The sequence below is a fragment of the Heteronotia binoei genome, chromosome 6 (genome assembly GCF_032191835.1).
Source record: "Heteronotia binoei isolate CCM8104 ecotype False Entrance Well chromosome 6, APGP_CSIRO_Hbin_v1, whole genome shotgun sequence".
NCBI classification, from domain to species: Eukaryota; Metazoa; Chordata; class Lepidosauria; order Squamata; family Gekkonidae; genus Heteronotia; species Heteronotia binoei.
Window position 1 is genome coordinate 146,381,126 of NC_083228.1, and position 18,272 is coordinate 146,399,397.

An 18,272-nucleotide genomic window follows, 5' to 3' on the forward strand; every position below is an offset into this window, starting at 1 on the left:
TTGTTGCTTCCACAACATCTAGGCTCCCACCAATTCCACTGTTGAACAACTCTTGCTGTTAAAAAGTTTCCCCTAATATCCAGCATGTACGTTCCCTCCCTTAATTTAAACCTATTATTACAAGTCCTCTCCTCTGCTGCCAAAAGGAACAGCTCCCCACCTTTCTCTAAGCGACAGTCCTTGAAATACTTCAAGAGAGCAATCACGTCCCCCCTCAACCTCCTCTTCTCCAGACTGAAGATTCCCAAGTCCCTCAGCCTTTCTTAATCACGTGACCCTCCCCTGCTGCATCAGGGCTGGGTGGTGGCTCTGGATCAGCTGCTGGTGGTGAGTCTTGGTCAGCCTGCAGCTCATCAGCCTCTTTCCTGGCTTCTGTTGACTCAGAGCCAGCCATATTCCTGAGGAGTCCTCCTCCCATGAAGATTTCATGCTGAGCTCAGGCTGGGCTAGAACAGAGATGCTCAGAAAGACTATGGAAGGGGCTAGATTCTGATTTCTCTTTTCCTAATGCCGGCCCTTCTACAACATAGAAAGTTTTATGAAAGATGTCAAACCAAGACACCACTAAACAGTGCAGTTTCTACAGCTCAACAACAGAAAATCCTGAAAAGCTCACTGTTCTGTCTTACACATGAAATACCTGGTATTAGATAGTACCTCTTGTTGTGAAAGCAATGTCACCCCAGAGGCGGAAATGACAGGTGCTTGCATAGGGGACCTTTCCTTTCCTTTCCTTGTTACTACATAAGTATTCCAACTATAGCCTAAATCGGGTGTGAACATGCGGCCTGTGGGCTGATTCAGGCCCTCAGAGGGCTCCTATAAGGCCCCCGAGCAACTGGCTGTCATCTGCTTCCTTCTCCCCATCTCTTGCTTCCTTCTGCATCACAGCTTGCCTTGCCAGGCTTGCTCAATCGCACAGGAACTACAGATCAAAGTCTCTGTTTTCTCCACTGGCTGAGGCTCCTCCCTTGGAGAGGAAGTGGGGAGGGAGAGCTTAGTTTGCCAGGCTCTCTCAACTGCACAGTTGGCAAGACCTTGGGGATTGTAGTTTAATTGTGTGCAAAAATATCGGAATCTTGCCATGCTCTTTATGAAAGCTGGTCAAAGCTTCTAGTAAAACGGGGGGATATAAACACTACCTCATCGCTATGTTCAAGACTGCTGTGTCCAAGATTTATCTGCTGTACTAGACTACTTGGGATTTGGAACACTACGTGGTTTCCTCAGGAGCTGCTGGACCGTGGATTCCTGTAAAGTTGAAGGACTATTGGTTGAAATTTAAGACTTACCTTTATATCTGTCCTTCCTCTGCATTCAACATGGGTGTTCTGTACACCAGGGTGTGTTAATATAGGATATTTTGTATGAGAGTGTTTCCGATTATAGAATTTGTTTATTTATATTTCATTGTTTCCTTTTTTGAGGCTGGTTGTCACAGAACCTTAGGGTTTTCTCTTGTCACTCTCTCAATTGCACAGCAGAGCTGCTGAGCCAAGCCTTCTATTGGCTGAGGCTCCTCCGCCACCTAGCATCTGGTTTGACCTGTAAGTCTGCCTAAGGGCACTAGAAGAGAGCTAGTTTGTACTGTCTGCTTTGTTATTTTTAAGTCACTTCTTATTCTTTTCAGTTGCCAAGCACCATCTTCAATAAATCTTTCTGTGTTGTTGGAACCTTGCATGGCTTCTGGCTGGATTAGCCGGGAGTGTGTGTGTGTGGGGGGGGGGTGGTAATTGGCATTGCAAGCTTAGCTGTGGCTCTTGAGGGGATGAGGTATCCTTAAATACTAGACACTCTGGGGAAAGGGGGGAGGTGGTTAAGATCAGGGAAGCTGGAGGGGGCTGAAGAGCCATCAGTCCTTTCCACCTGCAATCACAGAGATGTCTTTGGACCTTACCTGCCTTCCCAGGCATTAAAGGGATCTCTCTCTTTATTCCAGCAGAGGGTGATCAGAGAAACGAGGAGGGTGAGGAACTTGTCCAGCAGTTGCCAGATCGAGTTCAAGATTTGAAAGAAAACAATAGAAACCGAGGCAGACCTAAGAGAAAGGAAGGCAGCCGTATGGATGAGAAGAGAAAAGGAAAAAAAATTAATGTACATTTTCCAAAGCAAAGAATAATTAAAGCATGTACATCCAAACAGTGTATCAAGTACTTCAAAAAGAGATCACAGCTCTTTGTGCATCAAAAAGTACACAGAGGCAAGGAACCTTTTGAATGTTCAGTGTGTGGGAAGAGATTCAATCACAATAGTACTCTTCAGTGTCATCAAAGAACCCACACAGGGGAGAAACTTTTTGCATGTTCAGAGTGCGGAAAGAGATTCAGTCTAAGTGCGTCTCTTCATCGGCATCAGAGAATCCACACAGGAGAGAAACCTTTTGAATGCTCAGAGTGCGGAAAGAGATTCAGTCAGAGTAGCACTCGAAAACTGCATCAGAGAACCCACACAGGGGAGAAACCTTTTGAATGCTCAGAGTGTGGAAAGAGATTCAGTCGGAGTAGCCATCTTCAGGTGCACCAGAGAACCCACACAGGGGAGAAACCTTTTGAATGCTCAGCATGTGGAAAGAGATTCAGTCACAGTGGTGATCTTCGAAAGCATCAGAGATCCCACACAGGGCAGAAACCTTTTCCATGCTCAGAGTGTGGAAAGAAATTCAGTCTAAGTGTGTCTCTTCATCAGCATCAGAGAATCCACACAGGGGAGAAACCTTTTGAATGCTCAGAGTGCGGAAAGAGATTCAGTCGGAGTAGCATTCTAAAGCTGCATCAGAGAATCCACACAGGGGAGAAACCTTTTGCATGCTCAGAGTGTGGAAAGAGATTCAGTAACAGTAGCCATTTTCGAAAGCATCAGAAAACCCACACAGGGGAGAAACCTTTTGAATGCTCAGAGTGTGGAAAGAGATTCAGTCAGAGCAGCACTCTAAAGCAGCATCAGAGAACTCACACAGGGGAGAAAGCTTTTGCATGCTCAGAGTGTGGAAAGAGATTCAGTCAGAGCAGCACTCTAAAGCTGCATCAGAGAACCCACACAGGGGAGAAACCTTTTGAATGTTCAGAATGTGGGAAAAAATTTAGTGAAAGAGGCACTCTAAAAAGGCATCAGAGAACCCACACAGGGGAGAAACCTTTTGAATGTTCAGAGTGTGGAAGGAGATTCAGTCGGAGTGGCACTCTTCAACAACATCAAAGGACCCACACAGAGGAGAAACCTTTTGAATGCTCAGAGTGTGGAAAGAGATTCAGTAACAGTGGTGATCTTCGAAAGCATCAGAGAACCCACTCCGGGGAGAAACCTTTTGAATGCTCAGAGTGTGGAAAGAGATTCAGTCTGAGTAGCCATCTTCAGCTGCACCAGAGAACCCACTCCGGGGAGAAACCTTTTGAATGCTCAGCGTGTGGAAAGAGATTCAGTCACAGTGGTGATCTTCGAAAGCATCAGAGAACCCACACAGGGGAGAAACCTTTTGAATGCTCAGAGTGTGGAAAGAGATTCAGTCACAGTGGTGCTCTTCGAAATCATCAGAGAACCCACACAGGGGAGAAACCTTTTGAATGCTCAGAGTGTGGAAAGAGATTCAGTTGGAGTAGCCATCTTCAGCTGCACCAGAGAACCCACACAGGGGAGAAACCTTTTGAATGCTCAGAGTGTGGAAAGAGATTCAGTCGGAGTGACCATCTTCAGCTGCACCAGAGAACCCACACAGGGGAGAAACCTTTTGAATGCTCAGCGTGTGGAAAGAGATTCAGTCACAGTGGTGATCTTCGAAAGCATCAGAGAACCCACACAGGGGAGAAACCTTTTGAATGCTCAGAGTGTGGAAAGAGATTCAGTCTGAGTAGCCATCTTCAGCTGCACCAGAGAAACCACACAGGGGAGAAACCTTTTGAATGCTCAGAGTGTGGAAAGAGATTCAGTCGGAGTGACCATCTTCAGCTGCACCAGAGAACCCACACAGGGGAGAAACCTTTTGAATGCTCAGCGTGTGGAAAGAGATTCAGTCACAGTGGTGATCTTCGAAAGCATCAGAGAACCCACACAGGGGAGAAACCTTTTGAATGCTCAGAGTGTGGCAAGAGATTCAGTCGAAGTGCATCTCTTCATCTACATCAGAGAACCCACACATGGTGAAAACTTCTTTGAATTGTCAGAATGTGGAAAGAGATTCAGTTGGCATAGATATCTTCAACAAATCAGACCCCCAGAGAGCTCATATCAGGCTCCCAAGCAACTGGCTGTCATCTGCCTTCTTCTCCCTCTTTTTTGCTTCCTTCTGTATCACAGTTTTCTTTGTACCTTTAAGACCAATGTGTTAATGTTTTCAGCATATTTTATGGGGGGAGTGGCATTGCGAGCCAAGGAGATGAATGCTTGAAAACAAAGCTCCGAGTCTACCCCCTATAAACTTACTCGCCAAAGCGCCCGGCTTTATTTTTTCTTTCTTTAATTAGTATGGGATTAGCTGATGGACAAAAATCCAGATCATAAAGAAATCCAAAAGGCTCTGTCAAGGATTATTTCCCAATAGGGCCCAGGTCTAAGGCCTCAAGAGCGTCATCTATTTCTGCAGGCAAAATGGCGTTGGGAGGCGGGAAAAGCACACCGGACGACCTAGCGTTTTTCAGATCCGAGGTAATGGAAGCTTTTAAGAATTTAGAACAGAATATGACTGATAAAATTTCTGCTATGATCCAGCCATTCTGCCCAAATCGTGGAACTTAAAACGTCCTTAGAAAAGTGATAGAGACAGCCGATTCTGCTGTTAACATGGCTAGTATGTCTCAAGATGACGCAGAGTACTTTTATAAACGGGAAGCAGCTTCTGAAGATCATCCATTCAGACACTAGATGGCGTCGTGTGCCTTGAACCGCGCTAATTGCCCTGGAGCTCCTAGATGTTAAGATGCTGGAACCGTTTCAATGCTGAAAATGGTTTTTTACTTTCCTAACGAAGGCAGAAACGTGGCTTTACAAGACTTGGTTAAGTTTAACTTTGACTTTTCTGAAAGGCTTGCCTGGACTTTCGTTTTGTTCTTCTTTTACATATATACCTATACTTCTAGATTTTTATAGCCTTTATTACTATTACTACTATAATTTCTTTATACAGTTTTCCAGTGGACACGTGGTTGTAGATTCACCGTTAGCAATGCCAAAGGTTTGGACATTATCAACTTGGTGTTGTCTGTCCTGTGTTTGTTTTGAGGTATGTCTGTGGAAGTATGTTGTGTCTACAAAATGATATGCATTGCGTTATGAGGAACAGTTCTAGTAACTCTGTTATAGTAACTCAGTTATAGTAACTCAGTTATAGTAACTCAGTTATAGTAACTCAGTACTAGAACAGTTCTAGTAACTCTGTTATAGTAATAGTAACTCTGAAATTCCTTTTTCTTTGTTTAATCTGCTGGATGAAATTTTTTGTAGAAGAATGTGACTGCAATGTTTGGAAGGTGATGGGTTCAGGAAAGTGTGGTTTTGAGTGTGTTCTTTATAAATACGATGTTTGCTATTGCTTGGATTTGAGTGGTTGTAGTTTTGAATGGGAGATATGTATTGTGCGGTCTGGAAGACTTACAATGTTGCATAATCTTGTTGTGTTTTAATGAAATTTTAGACCTTTGATCCAAATATTAATTACTGATGTTTGGACGTGTTCGTGTGGGAATGATTGTGCTCTGTTTTATAATGAATTCTTGGAGTTTCATCTTTATTAATAACATGCTTAGCTATATATCTGTGAGATTGTTTGGATGCAAGTATGAATGTGGAGAGTGTATCGGTATGTATATGATTGCTGTTGTTTTAATGTAATAGGTGTCTGTTTGTTGGTTTTCCCTCTTTCCTTTGTCCTTCTATTCTTTATCAATTTTGGGCAGTTTTTGGGATGAGGTTTGGGCCTCCTCCTAATAACTGGCTAATTTTGGTGATGAGAGTGGGAAAAGGCGGAATTCGACATATGGTGGCAGTATGAGTATACCTATAATCAGTAATTACACCTCAGTGGGAAAACGGTGTGGATTCTAACGCAATAGGCTTTTGAGTTCTTTTGTTCACTGTTCTAATATTGTATTATTCATGTTCCTCTAGAAGGTTATAATGAAAGGTTTTATATGTTTGGCATTGTTTTATTTCACTTGCAAAGTTCTAAAATGCTGGGTTGATATTGCTTGTTACGGAGTTTTTCGGTTCTATATATTGCTCCAATTTGTTGCTATTTTCACCCAAGTGGCGTCTCTGGTAGTGAGGCTTCCAATCTACACTTTTACAGAAGTTTTTGTTGTTTTGCCAGAATTGGGTTAACAGAGTTGGTTGGAGTGTTGGTGACTAGTAATAGTAGATGGTAGATGACTGGTGTTGGTTAATGTTAGTTTTTGTTTTGGGCAGCATGAATGTACGATGTTATTTTGCTTTTTGTTCAGAGCTGTTTGCAATCTCTGACATGCAACTCTTCCTCATAGGCTTGACTTACAGTCGCCGGGGTATGCTTTTAGCTGATTCTTCGGTATTTCGTACTGATGCTATGAAATGTAAAAATTATAACAAACCTACATTTTTCTTCTTTCAAATATGGCTGATTGTCAACTGAAATTTTTATCTTTGAATTGTAATGGGCTCAGTAATTTAAAATAATAATAATAAACCGAATAGCCTCTGCCATTTCCCGTCAGAAGCCTGATATAATTTTTCTGCAGGAGACTCATCTTAAGGGTACCCAGCATAAAGTTTTTCAATCAAAATTTTTTGCTTACCAATTTCAGACTCACGGATCCTCCAAAACAAGAGGAGTGGCCATTTTGATTAGTAAATCAGTCCGTTTCACTCTTGAAAACACTTCAATTGATCCTAGTGGCCGTTATATTTTTATTAACGGGGTTCTTAATGGTCATCCCTATACTCTGGCATCGGAGTACGCACCAAATGAAGGGCAGATTGCGTTCATTGAAGATACGTTCGTGACACTCCAAAATTTTCATACAGGCCCTATCATTTTAAGAACATAAGAGAAGCCATGTTAGATCAGGCCAATGGCCCATCCAGTCCAACATTCTGTGTCACACAGCGGCCAATATACACACACACACACACACTGTGGCTAATAGCCCTTGGATGACCATGGGGTAAAAGGATTACTGAAAGAGGATGGGGAAATGGCTGAGAAGCTGAATGCATTTTTTGCCTCCGTCTTCACCGTGGAAGATGAGAAGTGTTTGCCCGCCCCAGAACCACTAATATTGGAAGGGGTGTTGAAAGACCTGAGTCAGATTGAGGTGACAAAAGAGGAGGTCCTACAACTGATAGACAAATTAAAAACTAATAAGTCACCGGGTCCGGATGGCATACATCCGAGAGTTCTGAAAGAACTCAAAGTTGAACTTGTGGATCTTCTAACAAAAAGGGTCCCATCCTCTTTAACTTGTTCATAAATGATTTAGAGTTGGGAGTGAGCAGTGAAGTGGCCAAATTTGCGGATGACACTAAATTGTTCAGGGTGGTGAGAACCAGAGAGGATTGTGAGGAACTCCAAAGGGATCTGTTGAGGCTGGGTGAGTGGGCGTCAACGTGGCAGATGCGGTTCAATGTGGCCAAGTGCAAAGTAATGCACATTGGGGCCAAGAATCCCAGCTATAAATACAAGTTGATGGGGTGTGAACTGGCAGAGACAGACCAAGAGAGAGATCTTGGGGTCATGGTAGATAATTCACTGAAAATGTCAAGACAGTGTGCGTTTGCAATAAAAAAGGCCAACGCCATGCTGGGAATTATTAGGAAGGGAATTGAAAACAAATCAGCCAGTATCATAATGCCTCTGTATAAATCGATGGTGCGGTCTCATTTGGAGTACTGTGTGCAGTTCTGGTCGCCGCACCTCAAAAAGGATATTATAGCATTGGAGAAAGTTCAGAAAAGGGCAACTAAAATGATTAAAGGGCTGGAACACCTTCCCTATGAAGAAAGGTTGAAACGCTTAGGGCTCTTTAGCTTGGAGAAACGTCGACTGAGGGGTGACATGATAGAAGTTTACAAGATAATGCATGGGATGGAGAAAGTAGAGAAAGAAGTACTTTTCTCCCTTTCTCACAATACAAGAACTCGTGGGCATTCGATGAAATTGCTGAGCAGACAGGTTAAAACGGATAAAAGGAAGTACTTCTTCACCCAAAGGGTGATTAACATGTGGAATTCACTGCCACAGGAGGTGGTGGCGTCCACAAGCATAGCCACCTTCAAGAAGGGGTTAGATAAAAATATGGAGCAGAGGTCCATCAGTGGCTATTAGCCACAGTGTGTGTGTGTGTGTGTGTGTGTGTATATATATATATATATATATATATATATTTGGCCGCTGTGTGACACAGAATGTTGGACTGGATGGGCCATTGGCCTGATCTAACATGGCTTCTCTTATGTTCTTATGTTCTTATGATGGACCTCTGCTCCATATTTTTATCTAACCCCCTCTTGAAGGTGGCCATGCTCGTAGCCGCCACCACCTCCTGTGGCAGTGAATTCCACATGTTAATCACCCTTTGGGTGAAGAAGTACTTCCTTTTATCCGTTTGGGTGGGGATCTTAATTACGAAGTCAATCCCTCTGTTGACAGATCCCAAACAAGCCTTTCACTTCCCTCTACTAACCCTAGAACTCAACCACAAGGTTTGAAACTTCATAAGGGTTTAGCTAAAGTCTCCCATTCTTATAACCTGTCTGCCATTTGGAGGCTTAGGCACCTGACTGAAAGGGACTACACCTTTTTTTCTTCTCATCATCAAACCTACTCTCGAATAGATTTTCTCTTAGTTTCTGACTCTATTTCTAATCTCTCTTCTAAGGTGGAAATTGGTCCAATGATATGGTCGGATCATGCATGGATGGAAGGCTATATGACAGAGAATGCTGCAGCTCGTTTAAATTTAATTGGAGACTTGATAGAAAACTCCTTTCTATGAAGTCAGTTATGGACTCCATTGAAAAAGACATAAAAGAGTTTTTTCAGTTTAATTCAGAATGTGGGGTTCCCCAGTATGTAGTTTGGGATTCCTTCCAGGCGATCCTTCGGGGTAGATTTTTAGCTATTGCTTCTTCTTATATAAAAAAGGAACAAATTAGATCTGACTTAGCTGCCAATATTACCGCGCTAGAAGAAAAATGTAAAAAATTCAGAAGTAAAAAAGTTTACTCAAAGCTTCTTATAGAAAGGAAAAATTAGAATCCATTGACGTCTCCAATATACAAAAGAAATGGCATTTGTTAAACAAAAGTGTTTTGAACCCCTCAGTCCCTCAAACTCCTTTCGTGGAAGGTTAAGAAGAGAATGTCTTCAATGGCTATATCTTCTATTCGGTCTAAATCAGGCTCGTTGAAATACTCAACCAAGGATATTGTAGGAGTATTTAAAAGATATTACTCGACCTTACATTCATCTTGGCATCCATCGCCAGATCTTATAACATCGTTTTTAGAATCCCACTCAAAGCTTAAACCAATTTCTTCTGCAATTAAAACTTTTTGGGATCAACCTTGAAATACAGGAGGCTATTAAGTCTTTGAAATCCAATAAGCCACCTGGCTGGGATGGCTTTATTCCAGTATTTTATAAATTTTTTACCGTTTTGTTAGCTCCCATCTTGGCTGACTCATGTAATCAGTTTGTGCATTCTGGTAATTTTCCAGACACATGGTCGCAGGCAAAAATTATTGTCCTTCCAAAGAGAGGTAAAGATTTGTTAGAGCCTAGTCTTATAGGGAATTACATTCATCCTGACCACTCTGGATTTATTCCAAATCATGAACTGACGGACAATACTAGAAAGGTCCTTAATATTATTCAATATTGCAGGAAATTTAATATCGAGTCTTCTTTTATTTCTAGGATGGAAAACCACCGCCTTCCCAAGATTGCTCTGTATGGCGAACTTTCCACCGGTCATCGAAATAGAGGGGCACCAAAGAAGAGGTACAAGGACTCCTTGAAGAAATCCCTTGGCACCTGTCGCATCAACCATCACCAGTGGTCTGACCTAGCCTCAGATCGCAAAGCATGGAGGCACACCATCCACCAGGCTGTCTCTTTCTTTGAGAACGCACGCATAGCTGGTCTTGAGGACAAAAGGAGATTGAGGAAGAATCGCACTGCTACAGCACCAACCCCAAATCAGACTTTTCCCTGCAGCCACTGTGGCCGGACCTGCCTGTCCCGCATTGGTCTTGTCAGCCACCAGCGAGTCTGCAGCAGATGTGGACTACTGCACCCTTCTTAAATCTTCGTTCGCGAAGTCAAGCCGAGAGAGAGAGAGATTCTATTGTACATCATCCTACCTCCCCTTTTGCGGGGAGGGAGTTTACCAGGAAAAGGAGAAAGTTTCACTTACCCGAGTTTTGGCTGGCTTTGCTTTTTCTATCTCCGCTCTACTGTCTGGTAGCACTGTTTATTTATGTATCACAGCTACTACCCTATCTACTGCGAGTTACCATTGAATTTTTTGGGTTTATTAGCCCGCGAATTAATCAATCTATCTGTTAATATTTGGACTAGGGAAAGAGGTTGTCCTTTTGGGAACCATCCCCCCCCCCCTATCTTCCAATCAAAGCCAGCTTGATGACTTTTAAAACAAAATGCTGGGAATAACAATAACTTTAGCTTTCCAAGCTAACAGACCTTGCAAGAGAGTTGTTAGGATTCAATCTGGGGTGGTGGGGGGAGGGACTTCTTCAAAGAGATGTGCTTGATAGGTGCAGAAATCTCAGAACTTCCATATTTATTCCTAGTGGTAACTCGCAAGGACTTGTGGGATGCATCTGTCATTTCTTCCTCCCATCTGTCATTTCATATTTCCCTTTCCCGACAGACCTCATAGCACTGTCCTCTTTCATCCAGCCTTCTTTCCTTTCCGTGTTATTCTGAAGCAGCGGGTCAGCGTTTGTCTAGAGGCACCTTCAAGACCAACGAAGTTTTATTCCGCCTGTAAGGTTCTGTGCGCATGTGCACCTCTGAAATGTGTGCACACACTTAAGCCTCTAATGTTGTTGGTTTTCAAGGTGTCGCTGGGCTCAAACACTGTTGCACTGTGCATTGGACTTCCCTCAAAATCAAGTCAGAAACTCCTGTTGGGGCAGAACACTGCAGCTCTGCTGTTATCGTCCTTTGCGAACTTAGATGGAGCATGCATATGATTCCCATTCTGTAGTTTCCTCACTGGCTGCCCATCGATTAGTTATTTGGCTCAGTTTAATGTGTTGGCTATTATATAGAAAGCCTTGGGCACTTGTATTTGCCAGACCGCTTCTCCCCCTCTGTGCCACCGCAAGAGCTCCGCTCCTCTGGGTGAGGTCTTCCGCGGGTGTCAGCTTGTAAGTGGGCAGATTCAGCAACCACTGATACACCTGTTGGGGCGCGGCCTGTATGAGGTCAGGATCCTCTGCAAAACTGACTGGATCAAGAGAGCTTTTCTACCCAAGCAAGAGACCTGCACTGTACAAAATGACTTTGGTGTCTGCTACTGCATTTAACTTGGTGAAACTGAGATCCTACGATGTTAATATTCTGTCGTTTAATGTGTCATGTTAAAACTTACACTTCGCTTTGGCTCTGATGTTAGATTTCTGATTGGTTCTAACCCTAATCCTGTTGTGCTGTTTATTGAACACCCTTTCTTGTTCATTGTATTGGCTCACCTCTGCAACGCTTTAAAAGGCCTGCCATTCAAAATCCCCGACAGACAAGTGGACGTCCTGTAGCATTGCTTGAATGGTCCCTGTCTTCTCTGGGCTAATTTTTCACTCCTTTTGATTTCCTGCCTAGCTTTGTGTTAGAATCATAGAATCCTAGAGTAGGAAGGGACTCCCAGGCTCATCTAGTCCAACCCCCTGCACAATGCAGGAAACTCACAAATACCTCCCCCTAAAGTATAGAATCATCAGTGTTGGCTGACAACGTGTCTGAGTGACCACAGCGAAGTTTTAAACCTCAACCTAATGAGCGGATTTTCTCAACCAAGTTTTGTTTATTTATTTATTGCTCGCATTTATATCTTGCCCTCCCCGCCGAAGCAGGCTCAGGGCGGCTAACAATCCAACACCAAACAATAAAACAGTGAGCAAACAATTAAAATTAACAATTGTTACCAGTTAAGCCATTTAAAACAGTTTAAAATAATTTAAAACGATTTTTGGTGCTAGTATTGGTACCATTACATTCAGCGATGTTGAGCATCTATTTGTACTGTAGTTTAACTAAAGGCAAGTCGAAATAGAATTGTTTTACAGGCCTTGTGGAATTGGGCAAGGTCCCGCGAGGCCCTTACATCTTCTGGGAGTTGGTTCCACCAGTGGGGGGGCAGCAATTGAGAAGGCTCTTTCTCTGGTAGCCTTCAATCTCGCCTCCCTCGGCCCGGGGATTGACAGTAAATTCTGCGATCCAGATCTAAGTACCCTCTGGGGAACACGTGGGGAGAGACGGTTGGCACTTTAAAGGCACCTTGAATCTTCTTAAAAAAAATTGCCATGAAAGTAATTCTTTTATCTGCTCTTGTGCCCAACAGCTAGTAAAAGGTTAAAGCAGACAAGACAGTGCTGCAGTTCCTAGAGAGGATACCACAAGGAGGAGAGAAAGACTGAAGTCCTCCAACATCCTCCTCCTGGGATCTGGCTTTGCTTGCAGGAGAGCTGGAGGACGGGGCCTTGAGAAGCCAGACTGGGGAGTGCTTTGATGGGCAAAGAGGGGGGTGGACTGGAAGGAAAAGCTGCGCCAGGCTGGGCAACCCAGCAAGGGGGTCCCACTCTGTCCCACATGGTGAGCGAGGCCAGGAAGAAGGAGGTCAGGCAGGACCAGATGTGGATAATTTGAGAAAGCTGGGAGAGCGAGAGCCTTTCCGGGTTCCCCAGGGAGGCCCATACCAGAAGGCGGGGGCCACAACAGAGAAGGCTCATGTGCAGTCAGTGGCTGATTTTGCCCATTGGCAGGGTGGCCCCTAGAGGAGGCCCTGCTCAGATGAAGCTGGAGAGGTGGGGAAAGGGAGCAGACAATGAGGGACAGTTTGCCCATGCCATCCCCCCGATACAATCAGGGTTGCCAACCACCAGGTGGGACTGACAGACAAGCTGCTGAAACACTGGGAGAGCACAATTTTGACAATGGTGAATCACCTTGAATTCAGTGATATCTGCAAACTGGCAGAAGCACTGAACGACCACTCCGGTGGGATGTTGCGCATCGTGGCAGAACGGTGAGGATTTACAGGCCAAAGTTGTGTGGCCTGAAGAGGGACTAAAATCATCCCGTTTGTGTGTATTCAGTGCACATGGATTCAGCTTTGATTTGGAGTGAAACAGGACCGGATCTACATGATTTTTTTTTGGGGGGGGGGGGGAATTAAAAAATGACACCCCCTTATGGGCCATTCTATCTTATGGTCCCATAGAATACAATGGGCTCCATACCCAATTTGGCGCCCCCCCCCTCTGCCCCCCTCCCCTAGATCCAGCCCTGGAGTGAAATAAAATATTGCAGTATTTGAAGTGTTTACTGTGTTGTGATTTTATAGCAGTACACAGTGTTTTGTTTGTGATTGTTCAGCCTCACCTGTGTTATTTCCTGTTTGCTTACAAAATAGGACCAGAGAGCCCTCTTGGCTTCCCCCAAACCAGGACAGCTGCCACTGAAACATGGGCCTTCCTAGCTTCCTGAAAGTTTTGACCACCCGTGAATTGTGAGTCCAATTACATGATGACAGAAGGGACTCCCACTCCCTCTCTCTCTCTCTCGGCTTGACTTCGCGAACGAAGATTTAAGAAAGGTGCAGTAGTCCACGTCTGCTGCAGGCTTCCTGGTGGATGACAAGACCAATGCGGGACAGGCAGGTCTGGCCACAGTGGCTGCAGGGAAAAGTCTGATTTGGGGTTGGTGCTGTAGCAGTGCGATTCTTCCTCAATCTCCTTTTGTCCTCAAGACCAGGTATGCGTGCGTTCTCAAAGGAAGAGACAGCCTGGTGGATGGTGTGCCTCCATGCTTTGCGATCTGAGGCTAGGTCAGACCACTGGTGATGGTTGATGCGACAGGTGCCAAGGGATTTCTTCAAGGAGTCCTTGTACCTCTTCTTTGGTGCCCCTGTATTTCGATGGCCGGTGGAGAGTTCGCCATACAGGGCAATCTTGGGAAGGTGGTTTTCCATCCTGGAGATATGCCCTGCCAAGCGCAGCTGCGTCTTCAACAGCAGTGCTCGATGCTTGTAACCTCCGCCCGCTTGAGGACTTCAGTGTTGGTCACAAAGTCACTCCAGTGGATGTTGAGGATGGTGCGAAGGCAGCGCTGATGAAAGCGCTCAAGGAGTCGCAGGTGATGACGGTATAAAACCCACGATTCGGAGCCGTAGATAAGGGTTGTCATCACAACCGCTTTGTAAACATTGATCTTTGTGCCTTTTTTCAGATGCTTGTTGCTCCACACTCTTTTGTGCAGTCGGCCAAATGCACGGTTAGCCTTTGCCAGCCTGTTGTCAATCTCCTTGTCGATCTTGGCGTCTGAGGAGATGATGCACCCCAGGTAGCTAAACTGCTGGACTGTCTTCAAAACTGATTCACCCACAGTGATGCAGGGAGGGTGATAATCTTCCTGGGGTGCAGGCTGGTGGAGAACTTCTGTCTTCTTCAGACTAACTTCTAGGCCGAATAGCTTGGCAGCCTCTGCAAAGCAGGACGTCATATGCTGCAGAGCTGATACCGAGTGGGAGACAAGTGCAGCATCATCAGCAAACAGTAGCTCTCGGATAAGTTTTTCCATTGTTTGCTTACAAAATAGGACCATAGAGCCCTCTTGGCTTCCCCCAAACCAGGACAGCTGCCACTGAAACATGGGCCTTCCTAACTTCCTGAAAGTTTTGACCACCCGTGAATCCTGAGTCCAATTACACGATGACGGAAGGGACTCCCACTCCACTGTAAGGGTAAAGAGACACCCCCCCACCCCGGGCAGCCTGTGCTTGTAGGCATCAGTGCCCCGCTAGGAGACTTGTTAAAAACAAAAACCAGAACAACCCTGTGAAGTAGGCCAGTCTATATGTTCAACACCCACCTATGGAAAATATTTTTTTAAAATAAAAGATTTCCACCCCTGCCCATCCTGTTCACCACATCAGCTGTGACTTTCCCAGCCCACTTCCTGCCTTGGAGGAAAGGAGACGGGGCTTCGAACTGCAGTGGGGAGACCAGGAAGCCCCAGATACAAAGACGTCCCTTCAAAGGACGCAGCAGGTCAGCTCCCGTTTCCCTCTGGCCCTTTTGGTTGAGTAACAAGGCGGCCTGGTAAATCTTATATATAGGAATCACTTTGGGGGTGGGGGAGAAAACCTCAATGGGGGGGGTCTCAGCAACAGAGACTCTGAGTTGCCTGCAGAAGAGCCCCAGTCTAGTCACCAGTTTAAAAGGACAGGTACATATAGGAGAGCGGCTGCCAGTCACAACAATGGGCACTCTTGAGAGATGAAGGGTCCTTCAGCATAAGACAGAGCCCCCCTTCCTCTTTCCATGGCCCAGAGGTTCATGGCTCAGTGGTAGCAGAGCATGCCTGGTTCAATCCCTGGAATCTCCAGTTAAATGGACCAGGCAGTGGGTGATGCGAAAGACCTCGGCCTGAGACCCTGCAGAGCCGCTGCCAGTCTGAGCAGACAACACTGACTGTGATGGGCCCCAGGGCTGGGCGGCTGCCTGAGAGCACTGAGGACTAGCACCGTCTGTAGGCTGAAAGGAAAGCTGGGATTAGGAGAGGGGGGGCTGTGGCTGCGGGGCAGAGCATCCGCTTGGCGGGCAGAAGGTCTCCTGTCCAAAGACTGGGGGGAAGAAGTGCTGTGAAGAACTCCTGAGGTCCTGGGGAGGCCCTGCCAGTCTGAGTGGGCAATACTGGCCTGGATGGGGGCGGGGGGGCGGGGTCTGTTTTCGTGCCAGGCAGCTCCACAGGTGGGCACCCCAGGAAGTGCAGGGGGCTTCCCGAGTTCTTCCCAGAATGCCCGGGGAAACACTGCAGGCTTCCTGCCCGCGCGTCTAGGCGCACGTGCGTTGCTCGAGGGGGCGTCCCGGAGTGCTGAGCGGCGGATCCCGAGGAGGATTCACCCCCCCCCCTCCACTTTCCTCCTGACGGCGGTGCGAGGCGGCCCCTCCCAGACCGCCGCCTGCCAGGAGGCTCCGAGGCCCGCGGGCTGCAAGGCTGAGCTCTCCCCGCCCCCCGAAGGTAGCGCACCGGCTTCAGGGCTTTGCAAGCCGCCCAAAGCAGCGGGGAGGGAGCCCCGCCGGGAAGGAGCCGCAGCCCGGGCCGAGGTCTCTGCCGGAACCCCGGGGGGTGGGGAGGGGGCGCCTCTCCCTTGCCACGCGCGGGCCCCCGAGGGGAAGGACGCCCCTTAGACGGGCAAGCCCCGCTGCTGCTGCTGCTCCGGGAGGGGGAGGCTGGAGGGGGCGGCCAGAAAGAGGCGCTGCAGCCTAAATGGGGCGTCGGGGGAGCAGGAGCGCCCGTCGAAGGCAGCCCCGGCCCCGCTCCGCCTTCCCCAGCAGCGCCCCGACGGGGAGAGCTGCGCCCGCACAGGCCGGCGGGGACGGAGCAGAGGAAAGCGAGGAGGCGGCCAGGGAGGGGCCCCGCCTTTGGGACACGGGAGAGGGGGGGAGACTGCAGAGACCACCTTCCCTCCCCCACCCAGGCTCCCCAGCCTGCTGCTGCTGCAGGGAAAGCCCCCCCTCCCCTCCCCCGGTGCCCTCCAGGAGGAGCGAGGGGGGGGCAGGAGGAAGAGGGCTGGCCAGGCTTGGGGGGGGGCTACTCCCGCCTGCAACCCCCCCCCCCAGCTGCCCCCTGCCTTCCAGGGGGGTCGCTGGTGCCCTCTTTCCCCCTCCCCTGCGTGGAAACCAATTCCCTTAGGGTACAATGGAGAATTAATCCACGGGTAAATGGGGGGCTGTTTGGTTGTTTTTAAGGTAGAGGCACCAAATTTGCAGCACGGCATTGGATGCCTCTCCTCAAAATACCCTCCAAGTTTCAAAAAGATTCAATGGGGGGGGTTCAATAATGTGAGCCCCAAAAGAAAGTGCCCCTATTCATTATTATTTGCTGTGGAGGGAAGGCATTTATAAGGCGTGCTGTCCCTTTAATTGTTATGGACCCCCACAGCTTTTGGAAGAGGTGCTCTTGCCTAGCCCTTCAAGTCTCTTGAAGAAATACAGAGGATGGTTCAGGGGTCACCAGTCCCCCTGGTCCTTTTGGGGCTCCAGTTCCCCTTAAGAATCAGCCCCTTGGACACACTGAACCCATATAGTGAGAGGCTAAGCTTGTAACATCCATAAAAAGACAAACAGAGACAGTTAACTTCCAAAGAATGAAGCAGGCATGTCTAAAATAGCTTGGTATGTCATATAACAATATTCTATTAAACCAGGTCTATAAACCGCAAGAAGCACTTTAGTTCTGGTCCACCAGGGGAATTCTCATTCGCTTTCCTTGTGACATGTGACTGTCTCTGTATCTCTTTACAGTCAGGTGACTCAAGGCATCTCTATCCAGTCGGAGGTGACCCAGGAGAAGGGGGGGGAGATGGAAGAGCAGGACCCAGAAGGAGCTGCAGCTGGCAAGATGGCAAGCATGGCTCAGTGGTCGTAGAGCATGCCTGGTTCAGTCTCTGGCATCTCCAGTTAAATGACCCACCATGTCTTGTAAGCTGCCCTGAGCCTGCTTCGGCAGGGAGGGCGGGGTATAAATAAAAATTTATTATTATTATTATTATTATTATTATTATGTGAAAGACCTCAGCCTGAGACCCTGCAGAGCCGCTGCCGGTCTGAGCAGAAAACACTGGCTGTGATGGACCCCAGGGCTGGGCGGCTGCCTGAGAGCACTGAGGACTAGCACTGTCTGTAGGCTGAAAGGAAAGCTGGGATTAGGGGAGCGGGGGCTGTGGCTCAGGGGCAGAGCATCCGCTTGGCATGCAGAACCAAGGTCTCCTGTCCAACCTCCCGTTCAAAGACCCTCCTGGGGAGTGAGTGATGTGAAGGACTCCTGAGGTCCTGCAGAGGCCCTGGCAGTCTGAGTGGGCAATACTGGCCTGGATGGATCAAGGGGAGGGGTCTGATTTAGGGAAAGGCAGCATCACAGGTGGGTACCACAGGAAGTGAAGGTGTCTTCCTGAATGCCCAGGGAAACAGATGCCAAGCTGCCTCTCTAGGATTCTGGGCAAAAATGTTATGCTTGCTGGGCAGCCCAAAGTGCTGATGATACTCCCCCCCCCCCCAAAAAA

The 18,272-nt window shown here is 47.1% G+C and overlaps 1 protein-coding gene across 1 annotated transcript in view; it reads left to right on the forward strand.

Moving 5' to 3' along the window:
* The window catches only part of LOC132574402 (uncharacterized), a 69,763-nt gene that overhangs the window by 10,470 nt on the left and 41,021 nt on the right, over window positions 1–18,272 (forward strand). Inside the window, exons 3-5 of the mRNA XM_060242764.1 lie at window positions 1,940–4,133; window positions 13,074–13,232; window positions 17,515–17,634. Coding sequence (XP_060098747.1) covers window positions 1,940–4,133; window positions 13,074–13,232; window positions 17,515–17,634 — 2,473 coding nt within the window. The remainder of the gene's footprint in view (window positions 1–1,939; window positions 4,134–13,073; window positions 13,233–17,514; window positions 17,635–18,272) is intronic.